The sequence below is a fragment of the Zonotrichia leucophrys genome, chromosome 1 (genome assembly GCF_028769735.1).
Source record: "Zonotrichia leucophrys gambelii isolate GWCS_2022_RI chromosome 1, RI_Zleu_2.0, whole genome shotgun sequence".
Classification (NCBI taxonomy): domain Eukaryota; kingdom Metazoa; phylum Chordata; class Aves; order Passeriformes; family Passerellidae; genus Zonotrichia; species Zonotrichia leucophrys.
In genome coordinates this window covers 17,778,587-17,802,514 of record NC_088169.1, presented here as the reverse complement: position 1 = coordinate 17,802,514, position 23,928 = coordinate 17,778,587, and the positions used below count along the sequence as shown (strand labels likewise).

General features: G+C 43.6%; 1 protein-coding gene across 1 annotated transcript; it reads left to right on the top strand.

Annotated features, from left to right (window-relative positions):
- The first annotated feature begins 1,725 nt into the window (after positions 1–1,725).
- Positions 1,726–23,446, top strand: GRPR (gastrin releasing peptide receptor). Its single transcript, XM_064708013.1, has 3 exons — positions 1,726–2,759; positions 19,475–19,826; positions 22,369–23,446. Exons 1-3 carry the CDS (start codon positions 2,341–2,343, stop codon positions 22,759–22,761), a joined length of 1,164 nt encoding a protein of 387 aa, XP_064564083.1. The 5' UTR covers positions 1,726–2,340; the 3' UTR covers positions 22,762–23,446.
- The last annotated feature ends 482 nt before the right edge of the window (positions 23,447–23,928 follow it).

Sequence of the window (23,928 nt, the reverse complement as noted above, 5' to 3'; positions counted from 1 at the left end):
TGGGAGGAGGGAGGGGGAGGTGTGCATCCTTTGTCATGCAGCCCCTATCACCAGGCTCCCAGGTATGCTGGGGGGATATTCTGGAGAGGTGTCCCACCATGGTGTGTGCCAGGGCTGCTTCAGTAGCTCCACAGCTCCTCTCTGTGCCTTTGGCTCTGCTGTGCCAAATATGGCATTGCCTCCCGGTGGCACCCAGCCAGCCTGGCAGCCCTGCCCAGAGCTGGCCCTGACCCGCACAAGTGCCCGTGTGCCCCGATCAGAATGGGCACAGTTGCTCTGCGTCCTCTGCTTTTAACCGTGGTAACCTCCAGCCTTTTCTTAAAAGCAGGCTTCTGTTTGAAAGGAACACTACAAAATTTGGCTTCTCCTCAGCACTCTCAAGCTGTCAGCACAGCACTGCCATGTGTGTTTGGCTTGCAAAACATATGGAAGTAGCCCTACTTAAAGTTAAGAGTACACATAAGTCCTTTGTTGACTTAGAGTGGACAGCTGAAAACACTGACCCAGGTCACGAGAATGAGGCAGAAAAACATCTATTGAAGCCTCCTGCTTCAAATCCCACCCTGGGACACCACTTTCAAACCCCTGGAGATTTTCCAGAATGTGTCCTGAAATGCTTCTTTTATGCAGAAACCAGTGACCACACTTTAATGCCGGTTTTGAATCGCCTCCCCTTTCACTTCCAAGTAACTCTAGCAGTTGGTGAAACATTCTTTTGCCTGCAAAAATTAGCAGTTGGGAGAGAAAATTTAAACTGCAGCTTCATTTAATTCTGCAGGCTGGTTTCCAAATTAACTATGTATCTCTGCAGTCCAGAAAGTTCTCCTATAAATTCATAAATAGCCTGTTATAAAACAGTAAGGCATCAGTAACAGTTATATCTTAATTCAGTTCTTAGAAGGAGTTTTTTCAGACTGTTATAAGCCAAGAAAATGTCTTTCTGTTTCATCTCAACATGCATTATCTATGGATGCCAATATGATGGATACCTCATAAATATAAATTATTGCATAGAATGGTGTACTTTGTCTCTTGGCATTGTTACCTCCAAATTAAAAAATTAACATAAAAGTGTGTGGAGTTAAGGTTTCCCTGTAAAACTTCAGGCTCACAGTGCTAATATTCATTTGCCTACCTTAACAACAATGTTGGGTTTTATCCTAATTGGCTTTATTAGTTTCACCTGCCTAGGGAGGAGAGGGGAAGATGAATTTGGCTTTATATCATCATTCTCTTTCACTGGAATAATTGGATACCGGAGTGCAAGAAAAATAGGTGTGCTTTTAGTTAAGAAGGTGGGATGGCTTTCCTGAACACATTGTTTGCAGTATGAAATTGCCTGGGTTGGGTTTTGTTTCGTTGGTTGATTTGTATGGGGTACGCCTGCTTGGTTTTGGTGGGTTTGAGGCTTTTTGTGGCTTGTTTGGGGGGGCTTGGTGGGTTTTTTTCGGGAAGGGGGGGAGATTTGGGGTTGGATGTTTTTTGGGGGGGGAGATTTGGGTTTGGGTTTTTTTGGGGGGGGAGATTTGGGGTTGGATGTTTTTTGGGAGGGGGGAGATTTGGGGTTGGGTTTTTGGGGGGGAGGGAGTGTGTGTGGAGCCGGTGAGGAGTCCAGAGTGAGCAGATAGATGTGCGTTTTGTCAGCGGAAGGGTTAAGGGCGGCGCTGCCCGGAGCATCCAGCAGGCGGCCGCGCTCCCGCCGCTCGGCCGCTCCCCCGCTCCCGGAGCGCCGCCGGCAGCCCGCGCACTCCCCGGGAAGCAGCGCAAGGACTGACGTCCAGAACATCCTGCCTATAGGATCCCAGCCGCCAGCCGAGCCCCGCTTTCCCCCCTCGCTTTAAATCCGGCTGGCGATGGCAGGCGGCGAAAGCGGGAGAGATTGGCAATGCAGCGCGGCAGCGACTCCCCAAAGTTCTTGCTTTCTGTAACTCCCGGCTTTCGGACTCGGAGCCGCCGGGCACAGCCGAAACTGCGAGTTTAACCAGCCCCGTTTGCGAAAATGCCTGCCACTTGCTGGCCCTTGAATTTGATAATTGGCCTTCCGGAGCTGAGAAATACTTAACAGCAAGAGAAGTCGAAGAGGAAAAGGCAAGTTTCACAATTCAAACGATGCTAAAACAGGTTCTACTTTCCACCTTATGGAAACAGGACTGTGGAGCAAGCTGCAGGTGCTTTTTGGTTGGGTTATTGACAACATGTATCACAAAGTGATATGACTTTTAAACTCTTCTGACTTTTAAAGCCAGCAAGGAGCAGCAAAATTGAAGCAAGAATTTAATTTGAGGAATTTGGGGACTTCCATAGAAGAAAGCTGTTTTCCGAGAAGAGCAAAGTAGGACGATGGCATCTGGAGAGTGCCTTCTGCTAGACCTAGAAACAGATAACTTTATTTTCTATAACATCTCTGTGAACCAGAGTGCAAACTTCTCCCTCCTGGGGGAAGACTGGTTCTACCCAGCGTTCCTCTACGCCATCCCCACTATCTACGGGATCATTATTCTGATAGGCCTTATTGGCAATATCACTTTGATTAAGATCTTCTGTACTGTGAAATCCATGAGAAATGTCCCTAATTTGTTCATTTCCAGTTTGGCTCTGGGAGACCTGCTGCTTTTAGTGACTTGTGTGCCTGTGGATGCCAGCAGGTACCTTGCTGATGAGTGGCTGTTTGGCAGAACAGGATGCAAACTTATTCCCTTCATACAGCTCACCTCTGTAGGGGTGTCAGTCTTTACTCTCACTGCTCTCTCAGCTGACAGGTAAGCTTGGCTGCTGTTGCCTTGAAAAGAAACCTGCATAATTATGACTCCATAAAATGCACAATTATAAATTTGTATTTTCCGGTAAAATGTTTCTTTTTAATGTGATGAGGGAAGAAGAACCACCTCAGGTGATTTCTGATGAATCAGACAACTTGAGGAGGATGCAGACTGAACACAGGATACTTTTTCTGAACTGTTTGTGCAATTTAGCTAATAGTCTACATTAATTCAAAGAGAGACAAGAGCAGATCAAGCTAAAGCTAAAGACCACAGAAAGAAAATGCCATTAATGGAGCTCTGCTAAAAGATAGCGTGTTCATATTTGCCAAAAAGATAATTGATCCATACTTCATGAAGTGTGAAGGCACTGGAGCAGCAATTTAAAGTGCAATGAGAATCATTTCTTTCTAGTGGCTTGCTTCCTTAAAGTTAATAATATGTGAGACAATATTTCATAAAATATTTTTCAAATATTCAAATGAGCTTGCCTGAAAGCAGGAATCGCAGTTGCCACAGCCAGTGTATTTCCCTTGGTTAAACAGTTTGCCCCTTATCCAATCAAAACTGATCTGTGTTGTTGGTTCAGAAACTTCAGTTTCCAATAATGTTTAGTAAAAAATAATGTGCAGTAAATATGTTGGTTTACTTTCTGAATGCTTCCAAAAGAGATTAAGGAACATGTTGTTACCATGCTGAAGTGACACAGAAGTACTGAGTGAAAAATGACTTCAGTTTTGTTGTGATCAAAAAAGACATGGGGTTGTATCCCTGCTCACAAATAAGTGAAACTAGGTTTGCTTTGGGTAGTCTCTTGCATGCCACTGTCCCTTGCTAAGCTGCTTTAAAACATCAGACTACTTTTGCTCAGATTTCAGTGTAGTTCACACACATATTTCAATATACTTTTTACAGTCTCAACGAAAGCAGGAGCTCCTTGGTGTTTCAGAGACAGAATGGTCAATATGTTTGTCCTCTCCTCTGTGTTGGGATATATAAAAATAGCACTGTCTGTCCCACTAGCAGATGACAAACAGGCCTATGTGTAGATAAAAGTCTTAAAGCAATATGCTTTAAAGTGCTGTGAAGGTAGAAAAAACCTGCACTACTGAAAGACCACATGCACTTTTGCTCCTGAGTTTGATGTGATGCTTGATGTGGTGTCTGGATCCCCTCTGACCGCTCTGAAGAAAATGTTGAGAAAACAATAAGTATCTCTTAAGGAAAATACGTCTTTCTAAAGCTGTAATGTGTTTTAAGGGGTGTAAGGAAAACAAAAATGCATTGTAAAGAAGATTATGTTAGAGATATTTGTTGCTATCTGATCACTTGCTACATAAAGTAAACATTGCAAATGCTTTTACTGAGCAGCACATCAATAGCACTTTTTGCCTGAAGTGGTAGAACAAAACAAAAAACAGCAGCTCTGCCAAGCCTGGGGTTTTGACTTCAAGTTCTGAACTTCAGCCTTATCAGGAACCTGTTAACCATCATGCTGCACTGATGATCAAATGTTTCCAGTTCCAAGGGATCATTTTACCCTCTTCTAATGCATCTATGGTACACTGCCGGAGATAATAATAAAACTTGTAACTTTGTTAGGTCTATGAATCTAATATGCTGTGCATTGAAATACAAATGTCCCTTATCTGTTAAGTTTACAGAAGTTTCGATTTTGATAAATTATCAGCAGTGCTGGGTTAATTTTGTTACAAAATAATACAGCCTGTATTTTATCAGCTCACAGCCTATTAGTCTGGCTGCTTAAAACTGTCACCCTGAACTCCAGACCCCAGTATTAATCATGCCAGAATCATTAGGGAAATAACCTTAAAATGTAAAGGGAAAGCTTCCAAAATGTGAGTTGAATGTGAACCAGTGTGGTGATGCTGGCTGGGGGCTGTGGAGGGTCTGGAAGCCCAACTCCTGCAGGTGAGATGCTGAGCCTAGCATGTGGGGTGGTTTCATAGACACACATTTCTGATGACACATATGGCACTGCATGAAGGGAAACAGAAAAAAGGGGTGTGGTGGTGAGATGATTAATGTTCTGTGAGGTGAATCCTACATGAGATGCTCACATGAGGCGTGTGAATGTCCCTGTTCTCACTAATCAAAGCCATAGGCCATGTAAGAGAAAAGCCTCTAAACCTCCTGCTCTGAATAGCCTTACATGGTACTGTCTCCAAGGAAAGGGACACTTGTCAGTGTACTACAGACCTTTTCTGTCTATAATTCATCATTTGCAAAAAGTTATCATAAAACCCTCTTGGTTTCAGCATCCTTCCATTGACAAAAGCAAACATGGAAACAACTGCTGGCATTACTGAACATATCATGGTGATGCCTGAGACATCACAGCGAGCAGAATTCTGATGTGTAAAGAAAAGCATTAGAGTGTGATACAAGAGGGTCATTTCCAGAGACATGAGCATTGAGACACAGGGTGAAAGGCAGGGGGTAGGTGTGATGGGCAGAGAGAGTATGTGAGTGTGAGACATTTCTGGTGCTTTACAACAATGGCACAGATCAGCCTGGCTTCGTTGGATCACCTTCTGAAAATGAGGGGCCCCATTTTAGTAGGTTCTTGCACTCACATCATCAGTGCATCAGTATGTGCCTTCCTGAGGTATACTTTCATTATTTCCATTTCCACTTTGCCCTGTGTTAGGAATCTCTCATCTGCCAGTAACTGCAAACACTTGACTGAGTGCCAGCCTCCAGCACAGAGCACCTAAAGCTACTCGGTGGTTTGACCCACCAGAATGAGGAGTTGTCGAGAGGATTGATTGTTCACTTGCACATTTCTCAAGGAGAAACAGAGGGACAAACTGCTGACATCAGCTTTTCCTGCCGTGGGAGCTTCCCAGCCTGCAAGTGCTCTGTGCACATAGAGACACAGCTGAGCATGCCTGCCCAGGTTTGAGCAGCAAGGCACAGCCAGAGCATCCCTGGGTGCTTAGGATGGGTCTGTGTACAATCATGAGATTTCTTTCAGATTTCATTGTTATTTCAGAAAATACGTAAGAAAGGACAAAAAAAAAAGTTGACAGTATTATATAAATGTATTTCCTCTGGGACCACTCCACTGTCTGCACAGTGCTTGCATCTGTCTAGCTGCTTTTGCAGGAGCAGTGGGAGCTGTCAGGAAACACCTGTTTTCCTGCAAGTGTGTCAGATTTTCAGAGCAGCCAGGAGAGGGTTAAGGCGTGTGCTGTGCTTCCAGCCACCTTCCATGAGTGATAAGGCGCCAGTGCTGAGTATACAAGAGCGGAGCGAGGAAACAAGCAGCCCATGTGTGTGCATGATGTTTGTGTGTTTTAGAAACACTGTACATGAGGTTGGCAGAGCAGGACAGCTGTCTGCCCTGCTGCTCTGCACTGCTGAGCCAGTGGTTTCTTCAGCTACTGCTCCGTTTATCCCAGAAAAAACGGGAGTTCGGGTTCTGCCCTCCTCCTCCTTTACCTCCTCCTCAGCGGTACAGAGGCAGCCGTGAGAGCAGTGACACCTGAGCTTCTAGCCCAGGCAGAAAAGCCAAGGCTGTCTCAGCAAGGGACAGGAGATTAAGGAAAATCTTTGCACAGCAAGAGGAAAAGCAACTATTTAATTGCCCATGTCATGGGAGATGTCTTTATTTAATTGGCTTTCTCCCGTGACTGGCAGGGTACGTACATTTGCATTTGAATTAGCCAGGCTGTCAAGCATTGATCATCGTTCCTCCCTGTTAGGCCGGCATGGTAAAAGATCGAAATGCCCCGGTGCTCATGCAGCGAAACCTTCCTGAAGCAATGCTGTTTTCACAAGCACACAGCAGAGTCATGTGAAATGTAATTGGAGTTTACAAGCAGCATCTTTACTTTAAGCTCCTTGGATTCCGTGGATTCTAGCCCTGGGATGCTGCAGCGTGCCTGCAGCCCGTGGTGGGAGTGACAGCGTTCTGAGATATGTGCAGTGACATTACACGGGAGATTAGGCAGCTTACAGTGGTACAACCAGCTGCAGACAGCAGGGTTGCACTCATGTGGGATGCCTGAGATGAGGATGTTAGCTTTTTCCTTCGTGCCTTGGGTGCAGGGATGGATGCAGGAATGCTGCAGGGTCTCAGCTCTGCTGGGTCCCTTGGAATGGCACCACAAACACAAATTTTGATGTTCCTCTGAACTCATATGATGGTTTGTTTATCTAAGAAATAAAACTTTGAAACAACACTTCTAAAAAAAAGCAGCAGTGCAAGGAAAGAAACAAATCCAGAATTTCTACAAACACTTTTAAACATGCAAATGTCTTTGTTTAGTGGACTCATCTCTTCTGTGATTTAGATGTCTCCAGACCCTACTATTAATATTACCTACAATACTACAGGAGGTGTAATATCTATGTGCCAGTTCATTTATTTTACTTTACAATCACTGGTTTATATCTCTACTACCGGACTAAGGGAAGCATGCCATGGTAATAAAAAGCTATGAAAAATCAACTCAGATTTCCCTGAGTTCATTTATATAATGACATTTTAAAGAATACCATCAGTTGTAAAGTGCCAAGTCCATAGTAATTTAGAATGTATTCTGGGCATTCTAGTCACAGGGAAGAAAACTGGAGGGACTTTGGGGGCCAGCCCAAAGCCTTCCCTCACTCTGAAGCACCCGGCAGCCCCATTTCCACTCTTGCCACTGGCACAGTGTCTGTGCTGCTGCCCTTCATGTGCTGATGGATGCAGGGTGATGGACACCTGTCTTCTTCAGCTGATCCTGGTTTCTGGACACTGTGTCAGTGTAATATAAACACTCTTTACACCCTTAGTTTTAGCTCTCATTTCCTCAGCCCCTGAATCCATCTGCACCAAGAGCAACTGATCAAAGAGCACAAACTTTCTTAATATCTTGATTAACCAGAGCAGATGGCCAAAACACAATGGATGCACTTCTATAACCAGGAAGATTAGAGCTTTCATTTATAGCAGTGGGACTAGTACGGAAATCTGAGTTTAGAGTCAGTGCTAATGTGCTGGAGACTGTCAATATTTAAGCAATCAAAAGGAAGAAAAGTCAGATACCTATTGTTTACATTTCAGTAAAACCTAAAACCCCCAATCAGTTGTCATGGTCTCATAGTACGAGGTGCTCTACACACTGTTATTAAGGAGAGCAACCGGCTGCAGAGAATTTGCCGGCTGTGTGTCCCAGCAGTGGGCTGGGATTTCACCATCACTCATGCAAGGAGATGAGCTTACTGTGGACCCATCCGTTCATGTCTTACTGTTTGATGTTCAGATGTGGACAAGAGCCTGGCTGAGATGAGTAGGAGGTAGCTGAGCTGAAAAAGTAGAAGCAGGCACAACCACGCTGTGAAGCATCCAGTAACTGCTTTGCTCAGAGACGACCCTTGCAATAGCCTGTTTTCCTTTATTTTGGAAAGAGACTTCACCACAGTCCCTATGGAGCCCCCCACATTGTTTTTCAGCAGTTTGACACCCAGGTGCCCACCTCACCCTGTACAATCTGGGACACCATGGGCTGTGACCTCCTGCTCATAGCAGGCTCTGTAACCCCCCCACAGTCTGCTGAGCAGGATCTCAAGCAGAGCAAGGGCTCTCAAAATCCCTGTGCCATGGGGCAGAAAACAGGAACAGCCCATGGGCCTCTCACAGTACTGAGGCACCTGAAGGCATCCCAGCAGCAAGCCAAGTGCTCTGCTGTAGAGAAAAGCAGAAAGCTGGAGGTGCCTTGCTGAAACTCCCCTCCTATGCCAGGCTAGTGATCAGTTTAATTGGACTGCAGAAAACTGTGGAGCATCAAAGGGAGAAGCATCAGTAGAGCTCTGCCCATCTTGTCCTCACTTGCCCTCTGTCCACAGTCAGTCTCTGCAGCTCTCTGGGAAAGCAGGACAGAAAGCAGTACCATGACACCCTGAGAGAAAAAAAATTTCTTCACACCTTCAAGAACCCTGAAGCATGAGATTGAGACATGAATGTTTAAATTATTTGGGAGAACCAGAGATGTGGATGCAGGACTAGGAGATACCACATTAGCCATCAACTCAGCAGTAGTTCTTGCCCCCACCTATACACAGAGGCTACTGAGTATTTCACAGGATTTGGATTAAAACAAATCTTTCCAGTGACCCAAGGCTGCTTTCTGAGCAGTCAGACTAAAGGTGCATACATCACTCCGCCGCCTCTGGTGTGTCTGGCACTCTGTTACCCTGTCCTCTTAGAACTCAGGTCATGTTTCAAATTGAAATTTGTCTGACCTCTAACCACTGCATAATAACCCAACTCACAGCAAACCTGAAGGGCTGAGAGCATTGTGGTTGTTCAGTCTGGAGAAGAGAAGGTTCTGGGAATATCTGATTGCAGCCTTTCAATGCTTAAAGGGGTCTATGAGAAAGACAGAGGAACTTTTTACGAAGGCCTGTAATGGATGAGGGGCAATGGACAGTGGGTTTAAGTTAGACATAAGGAAGAAATTTTTATGGTGAGGGTTGTAAGGCCCTGGAGGGAGCTTGCCCAGAGAAGTGGTGGATACCCCACCTCTCGAAGTGTTCAAAGCCAGCTTGGATTGATCCTTGAGCAGCCTGACTTAATTGAAGATATTCTTGCTTATTGTGGGGGGCTTGTTAATCCTTTAAAGGTCCCCTCCTAACCAAGCTATTCTATGGCTCTATGATTAGAGCAGTCAAGGATAGCAATTGATTGTTCAGCCCCTACATTCTGCTGAAGGTTCATGTAGTGATAATGATCTCTTATGACACCTACATTTACTGAAACTACAGAAGGGATTTAAGGATCATATAACTGGCTTAGCTTTATATGGAATTACACTAAAGCCATGACACCATGAGAATCCCACAGGATATCTCATTTTGTCACATGCAGAAGAGTCACTCTGATGTCTTCTTTTATCACTTCTTAACAGATAACTAATTTTTTTGCATCTCCAGCTCACTTGGCTCCTGTATTTACCATTTTACACATAACTGAGTTAAAATGATTTGTTTTAGACTATGGCCATTTACCCCAATGACTCTACAACGTTCTCAGTCTGGTTAGCCACTGTGTCATCTGCAAACTTTTCCAGCCAAGGTTTTATAGCCTGCTCAAGGCAGGTGATACACACAATAAATAACACTGCAGCTAGAGAAAGTGCCCAGGACCCAGGCTACAAATGGTTCCACACACTGCTTTTTACCACCATGCTTTTTGCACTGCTAGGGAAGCATGGGGCTCAGGGTCTCCACCTGGAATTCCCCCCTTCCCAGACCAGGAGTCCTCATTTTAACCCTATCCTGCAGGAGTGGGACAGGGATTGCATAGATAGGACATGTACCCTGGTTCACACATGTGCATATCTATGTGCACAGTCACCTGTGCCAACATGCCCACAAAAGCTGCAGCTCCTCTGTACACCAGCATGGCTCACACCCTACTTACAACCCCTGTTATGTTGTGACAAGATAAAAAAATGCTGACATCTGCTCTGTGATAAACAAGACAGACATATTAATTATCACCTGTTAGCAGGATTAACCTATCTCTTACTCCTTCTGCAACTGGCCACGGGCAGCACAAATATTTGCACTTTTCTTAGTCACACCATCCAGTTTTTCTGAACATCATATCTTTGAAGCCAGTTCTCCACTTCTGAGAAAATTCACTACTTTTTCAAGATTTGTAAAAAAATTAGTTCCACTTGTTCTTCAGCTGGTTCCTTTAGTATTCCCAGGTGTAAATTATTCAGGCCTGCTGGTGTGAAATTAGTTTGTGTTAGCAAATGTTGGCTCACAGCTTCCTTAATACAGCTCACAAGATTTCTGCCACATCTGTAGTGCTGCACACATAGTATAGAACCACACAGATCTCCTGCTCATTTGGTCCTGAAGATGACTATCAAGTTACTGCTTTTCACTTTGTCTCATCATTGTTTATATCTTCACTATTTATGGGTATGCCTGCCTTACTGATTTTTTTTTTATTCCTGATATATTTAAAAATGCACATTTGTCTGTTGCAGAGGGACCTTTGATAATTTGTTGGCTCCTTCAGCTTCCCTTATCAGTCATGAACATTTTAAAACTCCAATACTTGCTGTCATTTACTTTTGCTTTTTTTCCCATCTGTTGCATATTGATTTTTTAAATTACTTCTTTGAGGTTTTAGCATGACTCCTCCTTTCCTCTTATCCAGGGCAGCTTTTTGCCATGCTTTCTTCATGGCAAGGAAGGAGACACCAGGGAGCAGGCTGGAAGTCAGTGACTGATGTATAGTTAGTGATACCCCTTTAGATTTGTGTTCTCAGTCAGTCAATTTGAAAGCTGCTTTTAACTTTAGGAAATCTGCTTCTCTAAAGTTAACATAGTCATAGAATCATAGAATGGTTTGGGTTGGAAGAGACCTTAGTGGTCATCTACTTCCAACCCCCCAGAAGTGGGCAGGAACACCTTCCAGTAGACCAGGTTGCCCAAAGCCTCATCCAACATGGCCTTGGTTCTAAATATATATAGCTTTTATTCTATTTCAAAAAAACTAATATAAGCAAACCACAGCTGCTATAGCTTATGGAAGTGCTAATTTTTAGGTCAATGATGAGCTCTTCTTTCTCTATCAAAACACAGTACAGTATTGATTTATTGTATAGGCAGGACTTTTTTCTGTTGAGCAACTGCCATTTTTAGAAACTCTAATGAATTTCTATAACTGGCTCTGTGGGATACCCAGCAGTTATGCCACCTGCTTAGATTACTCAGTGATTCTGTCTTTTTGCACCAAAGGTGGTGCTTTCAGCAGAAATAAGGCAGGTTCTCTAGGGAAATGAGGAGTCCATGTCTGAGGCTGCAGCTTTAGTTGCCCTGGTCACTGTTCAATCCTCAGGCCTGCACATCTCCCACTCCCAGGCTGCTGGCAATCCCTGGAGATGGGCTGAGGCAGTAGAGCCCTGGATGGAAGCACCCCTGGGGCCTGCACCTTCTCATGGCAGGTGGTTCTGTGCCAGCCCCAGTTGTCCCAGCTGCCTCCAGACGCTCAGCACATCACAACCCTGACACCAGCGCGTGCTCTGGTGCCACATGGCTCAGGCAGGAACATCCCTCTGGCTGCACCCAGGCACTGAGCACATTAATATGTGTGCAGTGCTTGGCTGGTGCTGTGCAGCTGAGTGGGAGCTTGCCAGTTTTGAAATGAAAGGATGTTTCCAAACCATGTCCAGGGGGGCATCAGGCCCTGCGTCGCCCTCCAGGCAAGGGAGGGGATTGTCCCTCTGTCCCTGCACTGGGGCAGCCTCACCTCCAGTGCTGGGGGCAGTTCTGGGCACCACAATATAAGAAAGATATTAAACTATTACAGAGCATCCAAAGGAGGGCAACAAAGATGGTGAAGGGTCTCAAGGGGAAGCCGTGTGAGGAGTGGCTGAGGTCCCTTGGTCTGTTCAGCCTGGAGGAGACTGAGGGGAGATCTCACTGCAACTATAACTTCCTCATGAGGGGAAGAGGAGGGACCGGCACTGATCTCTGCTCTGTGGTGGCCAGTGGCAGGACCCAAGGGAATGGCCTGAAGTTGTGTCAGGAGAGGTTTAGGTTGGATATCAGGAAAAGGTTCTTCACCCAGAGGGTGGTCAGGCACTGGAACAGCTCCCCGGGGAAGTGGTCACAGCACTGAGCCTGACAAGATTTCAAGAAGCATTTGGACAAGGCTCTCAGGCACAAGGTCTGGCTCTCAGGGTATCCTGTGCAGGGCTAGGAGTTGGATTCAGTGAGCCTTGTGAGTCCCTTCCAGCTCAGCATATTCTGTGCTTCTGTAAATGGATGGGTCCCAGCCCTCCTTCAGACAGCAGGTCTCACATCTGTTTGCAAGGATCCATGAAGCTGGCCCCACTGAAATCTTTAACCTGGCATGAAGCTGAAGATCACCTTCTGGGAATAACTACCCTGGGTGTAAAGGGCATTCTTCTGATGTCCATGGAAGTCACACTGTTTCCTGCAGTAACCTTTTAATCCATTGTATTATGGATTTTCATATGTATAATATGTATGTATAGTTCTCATATGTATAGTCAATTTCTGAAATATTTTAAGTTGTTGATGATTATGATTAGGAATAACACTTTCACTATCAAATGACTAATGTTTAAGGTCTCCTTCACCAGTATGCAGTACAGTCCAGTGGTCTCTAAAACACTCTGTCTGAATTTAGGCATTTGTATACTGAGATTTTTATTTGTCCATATTCCAGGATAATGTAGCAGTATACAGATACAGATTGAATTTTGAACATATGCTTTAAAAGTAAGAGCTGTGCCACTTCCATCAATACCTCCTTTTTCTTTCCATTTAAATGTTAAATTAATAAAAAGACAAAGTAGGCAGTACCTGCCAATGTATTTAAGATTTGCCCATTAGAGATGTCTTTGTGCCCATATGCAATTTACTAAAGATTTTAATAACAGATGTTCACTCAAGAATCATGCATAATAATGATAATCTAAACTAAGTATGCAGAAAGCAGATAGACCTGGAATAGGTTGTCGGAGTGTGTTGATGGGTTAGACAGTCTAGCAATTTTGTGGATTTACTGAATTGTCTTCAGAGCTATAAATATTCATAACATCCATGGTGGAAACAATAAAGAAAGTTTGTGGATTACATTTGTCATAAATTTCTTGGTATATTTAACAAGACTCTTTTCTTGCTTTCCAGGTGGAGCTTCACACTCAACAGGGCTCCATCTTCTTCATTTATGTAGTTTTTCCATGGCATCAGTTTTTCTCTGTTGCCTGAGGCTTTTTTGCATGGTAATTGAGACAGTCCTTCATATTATGTGGGCAAAACATTAATGTGATGCTCTTAGAACTTAATTGCAAAATCTTAATGAAAGGATTTGTGTTTGGTCTGTTCTCAGGCCAGGACCAGACCAATGTGCCATTAACCTTGCAAATGGAAACAGATGACTTTGGATCAGAGGGACTGCAAATTGCACTTTTCTCACTACCAGGGATTCAGTTACAAGTGGGAACAGAAGAAGTATGGGGGATGTGCTGACTGAGAGGCAGTTCTTCCATCCTTGCAGACAGGAAGTCATGGCAATTTCAGGAGCTCATTTTCTAGAACTGGGAGGAACTCAGAGTTTTCACTTCTCAGCAATTTACATGACTGCTTCTGTAAGACATCAGTCTGTTCCAGCCAATCCCTGCTTTTTTATTTAAGTCTGAGTTTAAAATTAGTTCAACTTCTCAAAATAGAGCACAGTTCAAATAGATTCAAAACTTTGTAAGTGGATTTCTCCCTTCAGAGAGAAAGAAAGTAGCAATGAGTACATCTTTGCACCAGCTTCATGCAGTCTAAACAGTGGGATTAGTAATAAAGCAACAGTGGGCAAAGCTTCTGAAATCGTGTTTGAACAGGTTTTAATACACTTGGATTTTAAACCACGATAAAAATTCAGGAGTGGGGCACAGGATCTTTTTATATAAAAGGTGTAGGACATAGTAACAGATGATACTACTTGGAGGAAACTTTCCTTGACATTCAAGTACTCCTGCAAATTCATTTTGGAGGGGCACTGTCCCTTTTCTCTGGAGGAAAGATGGGCAGACCTATTTTTCCTCTTACATTTCTTGCAAGTGTGATGTTAAGTTGTAGAAAGATGGATGTGCTTGGAAGGACAGAGCTAGAAAAGGGCAGTACCCTGTGGCAGAGTCTTTTTCAGCCATTTTCTCTCCCTACACTCCTGGGTCATCTACATTAGCATTCCTTGATGTCATAAGGGAAAGAAAAAAGGCATCAGTACCAAGCAGTCATGGACAGGAGAGCAAACTGAGGCTCCCTATAGCACCAGCTTCTCCACACAGCATAAAGTTACTTCCCTAAAAAAAAACTAAAAACACAAAACCAGAGACTTAGCCATATGGAGCTAAATTAATTTAAAATCCCAGGGAAACATCTGATTCCCCCCCCAGCCATGCTTTAGTTGTTTTCATTTAATTTTTGTGGCTGCTGTAGCAGGCATAAGTAAGTGGATGAAGGTGACAGGAAAAAGCCATGAAGGAAGCGCAGAGGCTGCAATCTTTGTGGATAAGATCCTTTTTCCCCCAGAGAACAAAATAGCAGCCCTTCTATGCTTAGAAATGTATAGGCAGTATGGCTTTGAAGGTAAAGCATGTTCATGCTTCAGGTGACATGCATTTTCTTGGCTCAGCTGAGGAGCACAAAGATGGATAAAATACTTTTGTACCAACACAGAAATTACACCTAGGAAACACTGATATCCATTTGGGGCCATAATTTGGTTGGTATCTTTGGACAGTGTATCTGGAAGCGTCTTTTTCATGCTGCAGCTACTTGTGTGTTTGTATTTGAAGCTGCAGCTTTAGGGCTAAGTGCGTGGTATTAACCAATGTTTGCATACTCCAAGCATTAGAGTACATTAGGTGATGCTATCCTTAGTTACATTATTATTAACACAGGGACAATGACACAGTTTGCCTGTTTCCCTGGCACAGTAACCTCAGTGGGAAAAGTATTTACCACAGAAAGACCTTGGGTGTGCCACATTTTAGTGGTTTTATGGTCATTTCAGCAGTTTCAGTTGTGAGAAACAGTTACTCAATGAGAATGATAGAGATCCTAAGGGGTGTGTAAAAGATGTTTTCAAGGATTCAGTGGAGATGCACGTGCTCTGTGGACTCCTACCAATCCACAGTGAATTTTTGGGATTAGGTTAAAAAGTGATCAGGGGTTCTGGGTTGAAGAAACACAATCACCTTTCTCACAGCTTTCTCTTGGAGGCTTGAATACTGCCCTGGAGAACAGGGACAGCCCCAGAGACACTCTGGCTGGTGTGGGGAGGATTTCCTTAACAGGGGAATCCTCACAGTGCCTCATGAATTCCAATTACATTAAGAATACTTAGGATAGCCCCATGAGTAATTTCTTTTGAGGGCTTCCTTGAGTGAGACTGTGAGACAAGGAGCTGACTGGCCTCCATCCTGGCTGGGAGGTGATTGGCAGCTGCAGTGAACCTGGCTGCTTCACCAGTGGGAACAGAGAAATTCAAAGACTGAGCAGTAGTAAAGGGCAGCATCTCTTTCATATTTCCAATCAGATCAGCAACTCAGTCATTTTCATCTGGCCTGTCTGGCATGAATTCTTGACTGTGTGTTTTTTTATTCAACTGAATCTTCATAAAGCATATTTTGAAATTTTGGACTTTGTTGTACCTCTGTTTTTTAAACTTTTTCCAAAAATTCTTTAAAAGCCAATAGGGAAAGAAGTTTACCTGAAAAGAATATATATATTTCAAACAATAATTCAATAATTAGAGACTGAATGTGTGAGCAACAGAGGGAATCAGTCCAGGGCCATGTCTAGATCTACTGCAGACAGTTGAGCATGCAATGTGACTCACATTCTCAGAGGCCATGTTATGACCTGGGCTAAAAATTATGCCTGAAAGCTCAGTTCCATGAGATCCATGGCTCCTCTAAGGTGTATAGGTATATTCATCAATGTTTCCTTCAAAGGGGGTTGAAATATTTACATGCTGGATGTTAAATATGGGAAAGTTGCATGCCTCAGGCTAACTCATTGAAAAACAAATGGCAGAGGACAAAGCCGTGGAAACTTGAAATATTATTTGACATACAAAGTGGAAATACACATGCTGACAAGCAGAATAAGCTGCTACTCAAATCCAGTCTACCTGGAGGAAGTTCTGAAGAAATGTCAAATAAATTATAAGCCCCAGGCTTGACCCTGCCAGGAAAGTGGTATGGAAAAGTAAAGGAGTGAAGGCATTTCTGAGCCCCACTCAGGAGCCAACCAGGAGATGCAGCTTTTTCACACCCTGAGCACCAGCAAGAGGAAAATCTAGTGCTGTCCCAGCACAAGCAACAGCCAGGGGAGCCAATTCCTCATGTGTAGCATCCCCTGTGCCCTGACCAGGAGCAGCCCCTGCAGCTGCTGTCCAGAGCCTGAGCTGGAGTGGAATGCTGGAACACAAACTGGAGAGACCCACTGACACATCAGCAAGGCAGCTGGAAATGGAGATTCCTACCACAGCAGTACTGATCACTCACACATCAATACTTGGAGACTAACACAGATTACTAGAGATTTCTGCTTAAATTTACCCACCATCAAGGAAGTCATGCAGAAAGTCAGCAAAATAATTTTATTTGATTGTCAGGCTATTAAGAAAATACCTACCTGTGGTCCTGCACCTGGGAACTAATATTTTCAAAATCTGTTTTCTAGCTTTGTTTCCTCTATTTTATCTTTCTGTTCTTTCACTCCCATCCCATGGGTCTACACTGAACCTTTTGCAAGCAAAACCTTTCTCATATCTTCACTTACATCTGCTGTAGGAGGCTTTAAAAATACACTAAATGCCTAGTAGTCAGTGCCAGCATTCCTAGACATTTCTAATTATGTTCTGTCCAAATTAAATTGTTTGTGTATGCCATCTCTGATTAAAATGTGCCAATAACTTGAAATGAAGTAATTTTCTGGCTCCCCTGGCTCAGTTAATGTTAATAAAAATTAAACAGTTTCTCTATATTCTTTAACTTACCCATCTTCCTGGAACATAATACTAGAAAATATTTTCTCAGCTGTCTATATTTTGTAAGACAATCCCTGAAATAATCATGCCAACATGTCATGTTGATAAGCATACAGTAAACATCTGCAGAAAGACCTTTGAATCAACCAAATTTGCTAATACCTTGATATATTATTAATTTCCTTTTGCATTTCTTTTCTTTAAGATTTACTGAAGACTTTCAGTGAGCTAATGTTTCTGTCAATAATCTATATCTGGTCAATGAGACTATAAATGGAGCTATTTTAACACCACTCCTTTAGTAATCTGCCTAGCACTTCTGTTTTATGACTGCAATATCCAGAGCATCATATTTGTTTAAGAGCTGTGACGTTTTTCGCCTGAGTTTATCATCTGGTGCTGGAAGATTGTGTTTTGTGTTATGACACCATTTAATCCACAGTTTTCAGAGTGAAAGTTAAAGAGGCACTAAGCAAACCTTAAAAATACTGTGTGTGGCCCCTGTAGCTGGATAAAAGGGGAGCTGCAGGGCTTGGAGAGTAAGTGTTTAAACAGCAAACTACTGAGCACAGTGCTGGTAGTACATGAAAGGAAAATCCTCTACACAGGACATACCTGCATGAAGAAATACCTGCAAATGATAAAATGTCTAGATGTAGTCTTCATAAAAACAACTATGTAACTATGTATGTAGTTATGTATACATAAATGTACATGCATATAGATATGTGTGTGTGTTTAAAATCATACACAAAGATACGTAGACACATATATACCTACATGGAGGAAAGCTGGGTGTACTGAGCAGGATATTGCATATAATCAGAAGTTGAATGCATGCTTACCCTGCAAATAAAGCAATTAAGCAGTTAAAACACTTCAGGACTGATAGACTCCTCTTTCAGATGTTGAGCTGTAGGACAATGCAGGCTGTAGCAGGTGGGGACTCATGGAGTGTTTGTAGAGCCTGGTTTGTGCTGCTGCATGGAGGGGCCCTGCTGTGCCACCCGCACTGGGTCAGGGTGTGTGTGCTCACTGCCTCTGCTCCCACCCAGTGCCCACTTCAGGAGCCAAGAGGCTGGAAGGAGCTTAGAGATGGACTGAGGAGCTGATGGGATGTACCCTGCCATGCCAGAGAGGGCTGGGACTGCCCGGGACCCAGGCACACAGCGGTCCCAGGGAGCAGTGACCAACGGGGAGCCAAGCACACCATGGCAGAGTGAGGCAGATCCTGGAAGAAATAACCAACAGTTTGTAACTTGTAATAATGACCCTCCATGCTAGTTTGTGGAACCTGTAGATACTCCTTCCCAATCACCTTTTTTTTCTTCTACTATGCTCCTTAAAAGCATATGTGAGTTGTGGCTTGCTTGGAGTGTCAAATCCTGCCAAAGCAGGGCTCCAGCATATATTGAGCTCTGATGTTTTCCATTCCTCTCATTACACACACCAATTTCAAATAAGTTTCATTCTTTGATATCCCTGGATTCTAAAGTACAATTTTCTGAAAGGCTGAAGTCATAAAAGACAACATTTCAAGTCAAAAAATGTCTCTATGCATATAGAATAGCGAGCAATAATGGTGATTTTCTGCAAGAGACTCAGCACTTCTGGCTACTTTACCTCAATGCATTGAGCTACTCTTGCCAGCTACACCACCAAACAGCAATTAAGCAGGCAGCATGCTCTTTGTAGCTTGAAAAAAAATAAGATTTGCAGGAGACCGCTATACTCACAGCTTGAAAAGTGTGTCAAAATCTCAGCCCAGTTTCCTTCAACACTGTTCTGGGATATAAGCTGCTGTACACTTTGGAAGAGAAGTTTATGATTGCACTTCCTGTCTTAATGCTGTTTGGACACATATTAATGTCATTAATATTAATTAACTTGTTAACGTCAGGGAGCCCTGTGCTTTGTTGGGTCAATTAAAAATTAAATGAACTCAATACACATGAAACTGAATGAACTGATGACAGGTGGCTCTGAGTTTAAATTGAGAAATCTATTGAAAATATTGAAATTAAAAACACCAGAAAAAAATCCAGTCTTGAGTAAAGAATGGTTTTGTTTGTGTTTTTATTTCTGAATGGAAGGGAAAAGCAGTAACACTATGCTTGAATGTTGAGGTCAATAAACTATATCCTTTTTTTGTTTGTTTTTTTAGGTATAAAGCTATAGTAAGGCCAATGGAGATCCAAGCATCACATGCACTGATGAAGATTTGTGTGAGAGCTGCTATAATCTGGATTGTATCCATGCTGCTTGCCATCCCTGAAGCAGTATTTTCAGATCTGCACCCTTTCCATGACAAAGGGACTAATAAAACCTTTATCAGCTGCGCTCCTTACCCTCATTCAGATGGGCTGCATCCCAAAATTCACTCAATGGCATCATTTCTCATATTTTATATTATTCCCCTATCTGTAATTTCAGTATATTATTATTTTATTGCTAAGAATCTGATCCGGAGTGCTTACAACATCCCCGTGGAAGGAAATGTGCATGTGAGGAAACAGGTAGAGATTTTACTTTCTTCAAAAATCCACATTTTCTTTGAATCTGGGAGGAAAGAGGGAATACAGGGAAATTTATACTGTGACAGACTGTGTCTGTCATACTGATTTTAATAGATTAGGTGGGGTAAAAGAATTAAAATGGATGAAAGAAGCCATAATACAGGGCTAAACAGTTAAAGCATCTCCTCCTGTTTGTAAGTTCAGGGACTTTGGCAGAGTGGTTACCATGGCAAGCATAGCAGGAGACCCTTGCCAAAGCCTGGAAAGGCACTGACTAGGATGCAGGGAAAGGGGCAGATCAGATACAGCATTGCAGATTGAAGCAAAGGGGTGATATGGGAGAAAATCAAAACTTCACAAAGTTGCTTTGTCAGAGGGAGGACCTTGGATGAAGCTTTGCCTGTTTCTAAACAGCCTATTTACCTTGAGGTATTTATCTTATTTGCCTTAGCTCTTCTTTTTAACTGAGGTGTGCTTCAACCTCAGCAAAACTGACACAAGCCATTCGTAGCTGAGCAATTGTCCACTCAGTTGCTCCCAGCTGGCGCCTCCACCTTAGACTGACCCAACAAAATCATCTTACCCAGCCTTCAGGTGCTATGCTGAAGCTGTAAGGCTGGAAAGACTTGGGTTTTGCCCATCAAATGATGTGTGATCCCTGAAATCCTTATCCTTTTTCCCTTCTGAATGTGCATAAATCTTTTCCCCCGCAGGCCATTTCTCTGCTGATTCAATGGCTGTTTTGATTAGTGGCAATAAAGTGAGCAGTACAAGCAGCCCTTTCCCCTTTGGTTTTGGGGAGAGAGCTCTAAAGAAAGCAAAAGGCCAGGCTGGTCTAGCACCCTCCGTCCATCATTCCCGTCCTGCAGTGCATTCAAGTGCTATACGTCTCCATCTGAGATAACTGGTATCGATTTCTTTATTGCATTGCTTCCTTTCTTTATAGTGCAGATGTGGCCTCAATAGCCCTATATCAAATTAAGAATACATTTTAAAAGAATATATGGTTTAGCCAAGGAGAGCCCTTTCTCAAAGGATTTAATTTTCAGCCTGCTCGCTGGAGATGTTATCATCTGGTGCATGTCAGTCCTTCCTGAGCTCAATGGCTGATTTTTTTAGTCTGTGCCATTAAAGGGGCATGAAATAAAGTCCAAATGGGCTTGCAGTGTCTCTCCTGCCTGTTTCCTGCTTGCAGCTGTCCTGAGAATAGATCAGCCTGTGTAAAATGTTGTTTCTGATTTACCTGTGGAGCTTGGAAGCAGAGTGAGGATGGGGCAGTGTCCTGGGAGCCTGGCCAGGCGCTGTGGCTACACTGGGGCAGGAGCAAGGGCAGCAGGGCTGAGGCTAGGGGCAGTTGCAGGCCATTCACATCCTACTTAAGTACAAGAAGTGGGATGAAGCTAATTTTCTAGGAGTGCCGGGGAGTGTTAGTGGGATTACCACACAGGAGAACATTAGGGAGCCCTAAAAAATCAGCAGTCCTACATTTCCCAATCCTGCAAACTCTGGTGGCATTACCTCTCCCAAGGAGTGATGCATTTTAGCAGGTTTTTCTGGGCAGCTCTGTCCTCTCATTTTGAGCAACTCCTTCATGGCTTTTGCATTCATAAGGAAGAGAGATGTGTTTTTCAGTGGCTTTGTTATCTTAATGTACAGCACTTGTAGGCAAAAGACAAGGTATGGTTTACCTCAGCTACCCTCAGTTGAGCAATACCTTTGGGTTGATTCCAAGCCTGTAGAATCAAAAAGTAAAACAAGTGTGGCTGGTCTGCATGAAGGTTACACTGCGTGCTAGCTGGTTTTGTGAAAGCACCTTTCCCTGACAAAGCTCAGATTCTGCCTAGAGGTCATCCATCTATTCACCACCTGTAGCTCTCTCCTGGTGGCTCCAGTGCTTTCAGCTGAAGGGTCCACCTTGCTGCTGCCTTGGTGTTCCTGCAAGTACAGAATATCCTCTTTTTGTTTCTCCATCTGCTTCAGACTCTGAGTGCTGAACTTGGTCTTAAAGGGCTGTGAGCTGTTGACAGCACTTTTGTGTACATACACCACATGGCCCCATGGCAGAATGTCCTGCCTGTGAGCTCTGTGAAATATCCCAGACTCCTACATGATTATTAATTATAATAATAGCAATAATATTAAGGTAATTTATTAAAATTACATATGATTGTATATATTATGTGTGGATAACTAATGCAGATTGTCCACACTTTTCTTGCCAGAGCTGGGATTTTGCAAAGTGACAAGCCGCTGGAAATTTTATTTCTAAACAGAAAGGAAAAGAAAGACTACTTCTCATGTAATAAATTCTCAGAATTATTTGTTTATAAGGGAAGGGGGTTGAGGAGAGACAAGGAGAATTTTTGACTGTGTTCACCTGCAGTCCAGATTTCTTGACGGTGTTCACCTGCAGTCCACATCCCTGCTCTGGATGTGCCATGTGCCATATGTTAGCTGGAAAGCTGCAGCACTGGCAGAAATAGCCAGGCCCTGGTCTGAGCTAGGAACAGCAGCTAATCTGTGTTTCTCTTTCTTTGTCCAGATTGAGTCCCGTAAGCGCCTGGCCAAGACCGTGCTGGTCTTCGTGTGCCTCTTCGCCTTCTGCTGGCTGCCCACCCACATCATCTACTTGTACCGCTCCTACCACTACTCCGAGGTGGACACCTCAGTGCTGCATTTCATTGCCAGCATCTGTGCTCGGATCCTGGCCTTCACTAACTCTTGTGTCAACCCCTTTGCTCTGTACTTGCTGAGCAAGAGCTTCCGGAAGCAGTTCAACAACCAGCTGCTGTGCTGCAGGGCTCGCCTGCTCATCCGCTCGCACAGCATGGCCAGGAGCACCACGCGCATGACCTCCCTCAAGAGCACCAACCACTCCCTGGCCACCTTCAGCCTCATCAATGGCAACCACATCTGCCACGAGGGCTGTGTCTAAAGGGCACAGGCAGGGACATGAATTGATGAGCGTGGCTGCTGGACTTTGCTCCGTGGCGTGGTGAGAAGCGCACACACGCATGCACACGCACATGCAGGGAGGTGTGGGGTGCTCAGAGAGCTCAGAGGAGCTTGAAGCAAGCAGCATTTCATCTTGGGCTGAGGTTGAAGCATCCAGCATTTCACCCTGGACTGAGGCATCGCCAGAGCATCAGATCATTGAGCACCAGCTCACAGGATCTCCCTGGGAAGGGCTGCTGTGCTTTCAATGAGAGCAAAATGAGCACCTTAAGATCAAATCTTTTTTGGCTCTGCAGAATCTTCATCATTTCCTGCTCAATCTCAAACTTATGCAGACTAGCAGCAGTGATAAAGACCATATCAGGTACACACAATTTTTCAGAACAGTTGCATCCATCACTTCATGGTATAATGTATTTTGACATAGAAATAAATCCATTTAAATAAGGTAAATACTTTTACAAAAGAGTTCCACATAGGTCATTTATGGACTTTTCAAGTATTTATTAATGTCCTGAGTACAGTGTTAATTCATGGTCTAAAAGATATCAAGAGTTTACTGGGGCGTGTCTGTGGCCCCATCTGACATGAGCAGTATCTTGCACCACGTCAATGTGAAAGCAGTAGCGTGAATAAATGTGAGTTGGAATATGTTTACAGCTTTCAACTGTGTGAGCTTTTGCTGTGTTGTGGAAGAGACAACAGGGCAATTTCCAAGCATTACTGTTTTGTTCTTCCTGTCTTCAAAGGTGTGAGATAGTGAAAGTTGCATCACCTAAATTTGAGTTGGGTTTAACTAAGGGCAGGCAATAGCAGAAATTGCTGTACAGCTATTTTTCATGTAGTAGTACTTTGTAGAACACTAGTTTTTCAGCAAAAGCTATCAGCAATGCAAGGTGTGATCTCCAGCCTACATTTTTCCTACTGTCTTCACAGAAATGTGTGGAGACAGAGTGCCAAAACTGGCTGACAGATTGGAGAAACAGATCTGTAAAGTTTACCCCAGAAAAATTCCTGCTCCAAATATCATCTATTCTGGAACAGGAGCACAGTGTCCTGCAGATAATAAACTCCTGAAGCGCCTGGGTTATAAGACATTCAGTGAAGCTGCACACCTGATAAATAAAACTGCTGCCAAATGAGGCCA

What these genes read in the sequence shown, in the direction of transcription:
- GRPR (XM_064708013.1), top strand. Translation starts at nt 2,341, where the DNA reads ATGGCATCTGGAGAGTGCCTTCTGCTAGACCTAGAAACAGATAACTTT. An exon ending in ACTGCTCTCTCAGCTGACAG is followed by an intron (nt 2,760 to 19,474) that starts GTAAGCTTGGCT and finishes TTGTTTTTTTAG; the next exon opens with GTATAAAGCTATAGTAAGGC. An exon ending in ATGTGCATGTGAGGAAACAG is followed by an intron (nt 19,827 to 22,368) that starts GTAGAGATTTTA and finishes TTCTTTGTCCAG; the next exon opens with ATTGAGTCCCGTAAGCGCCT.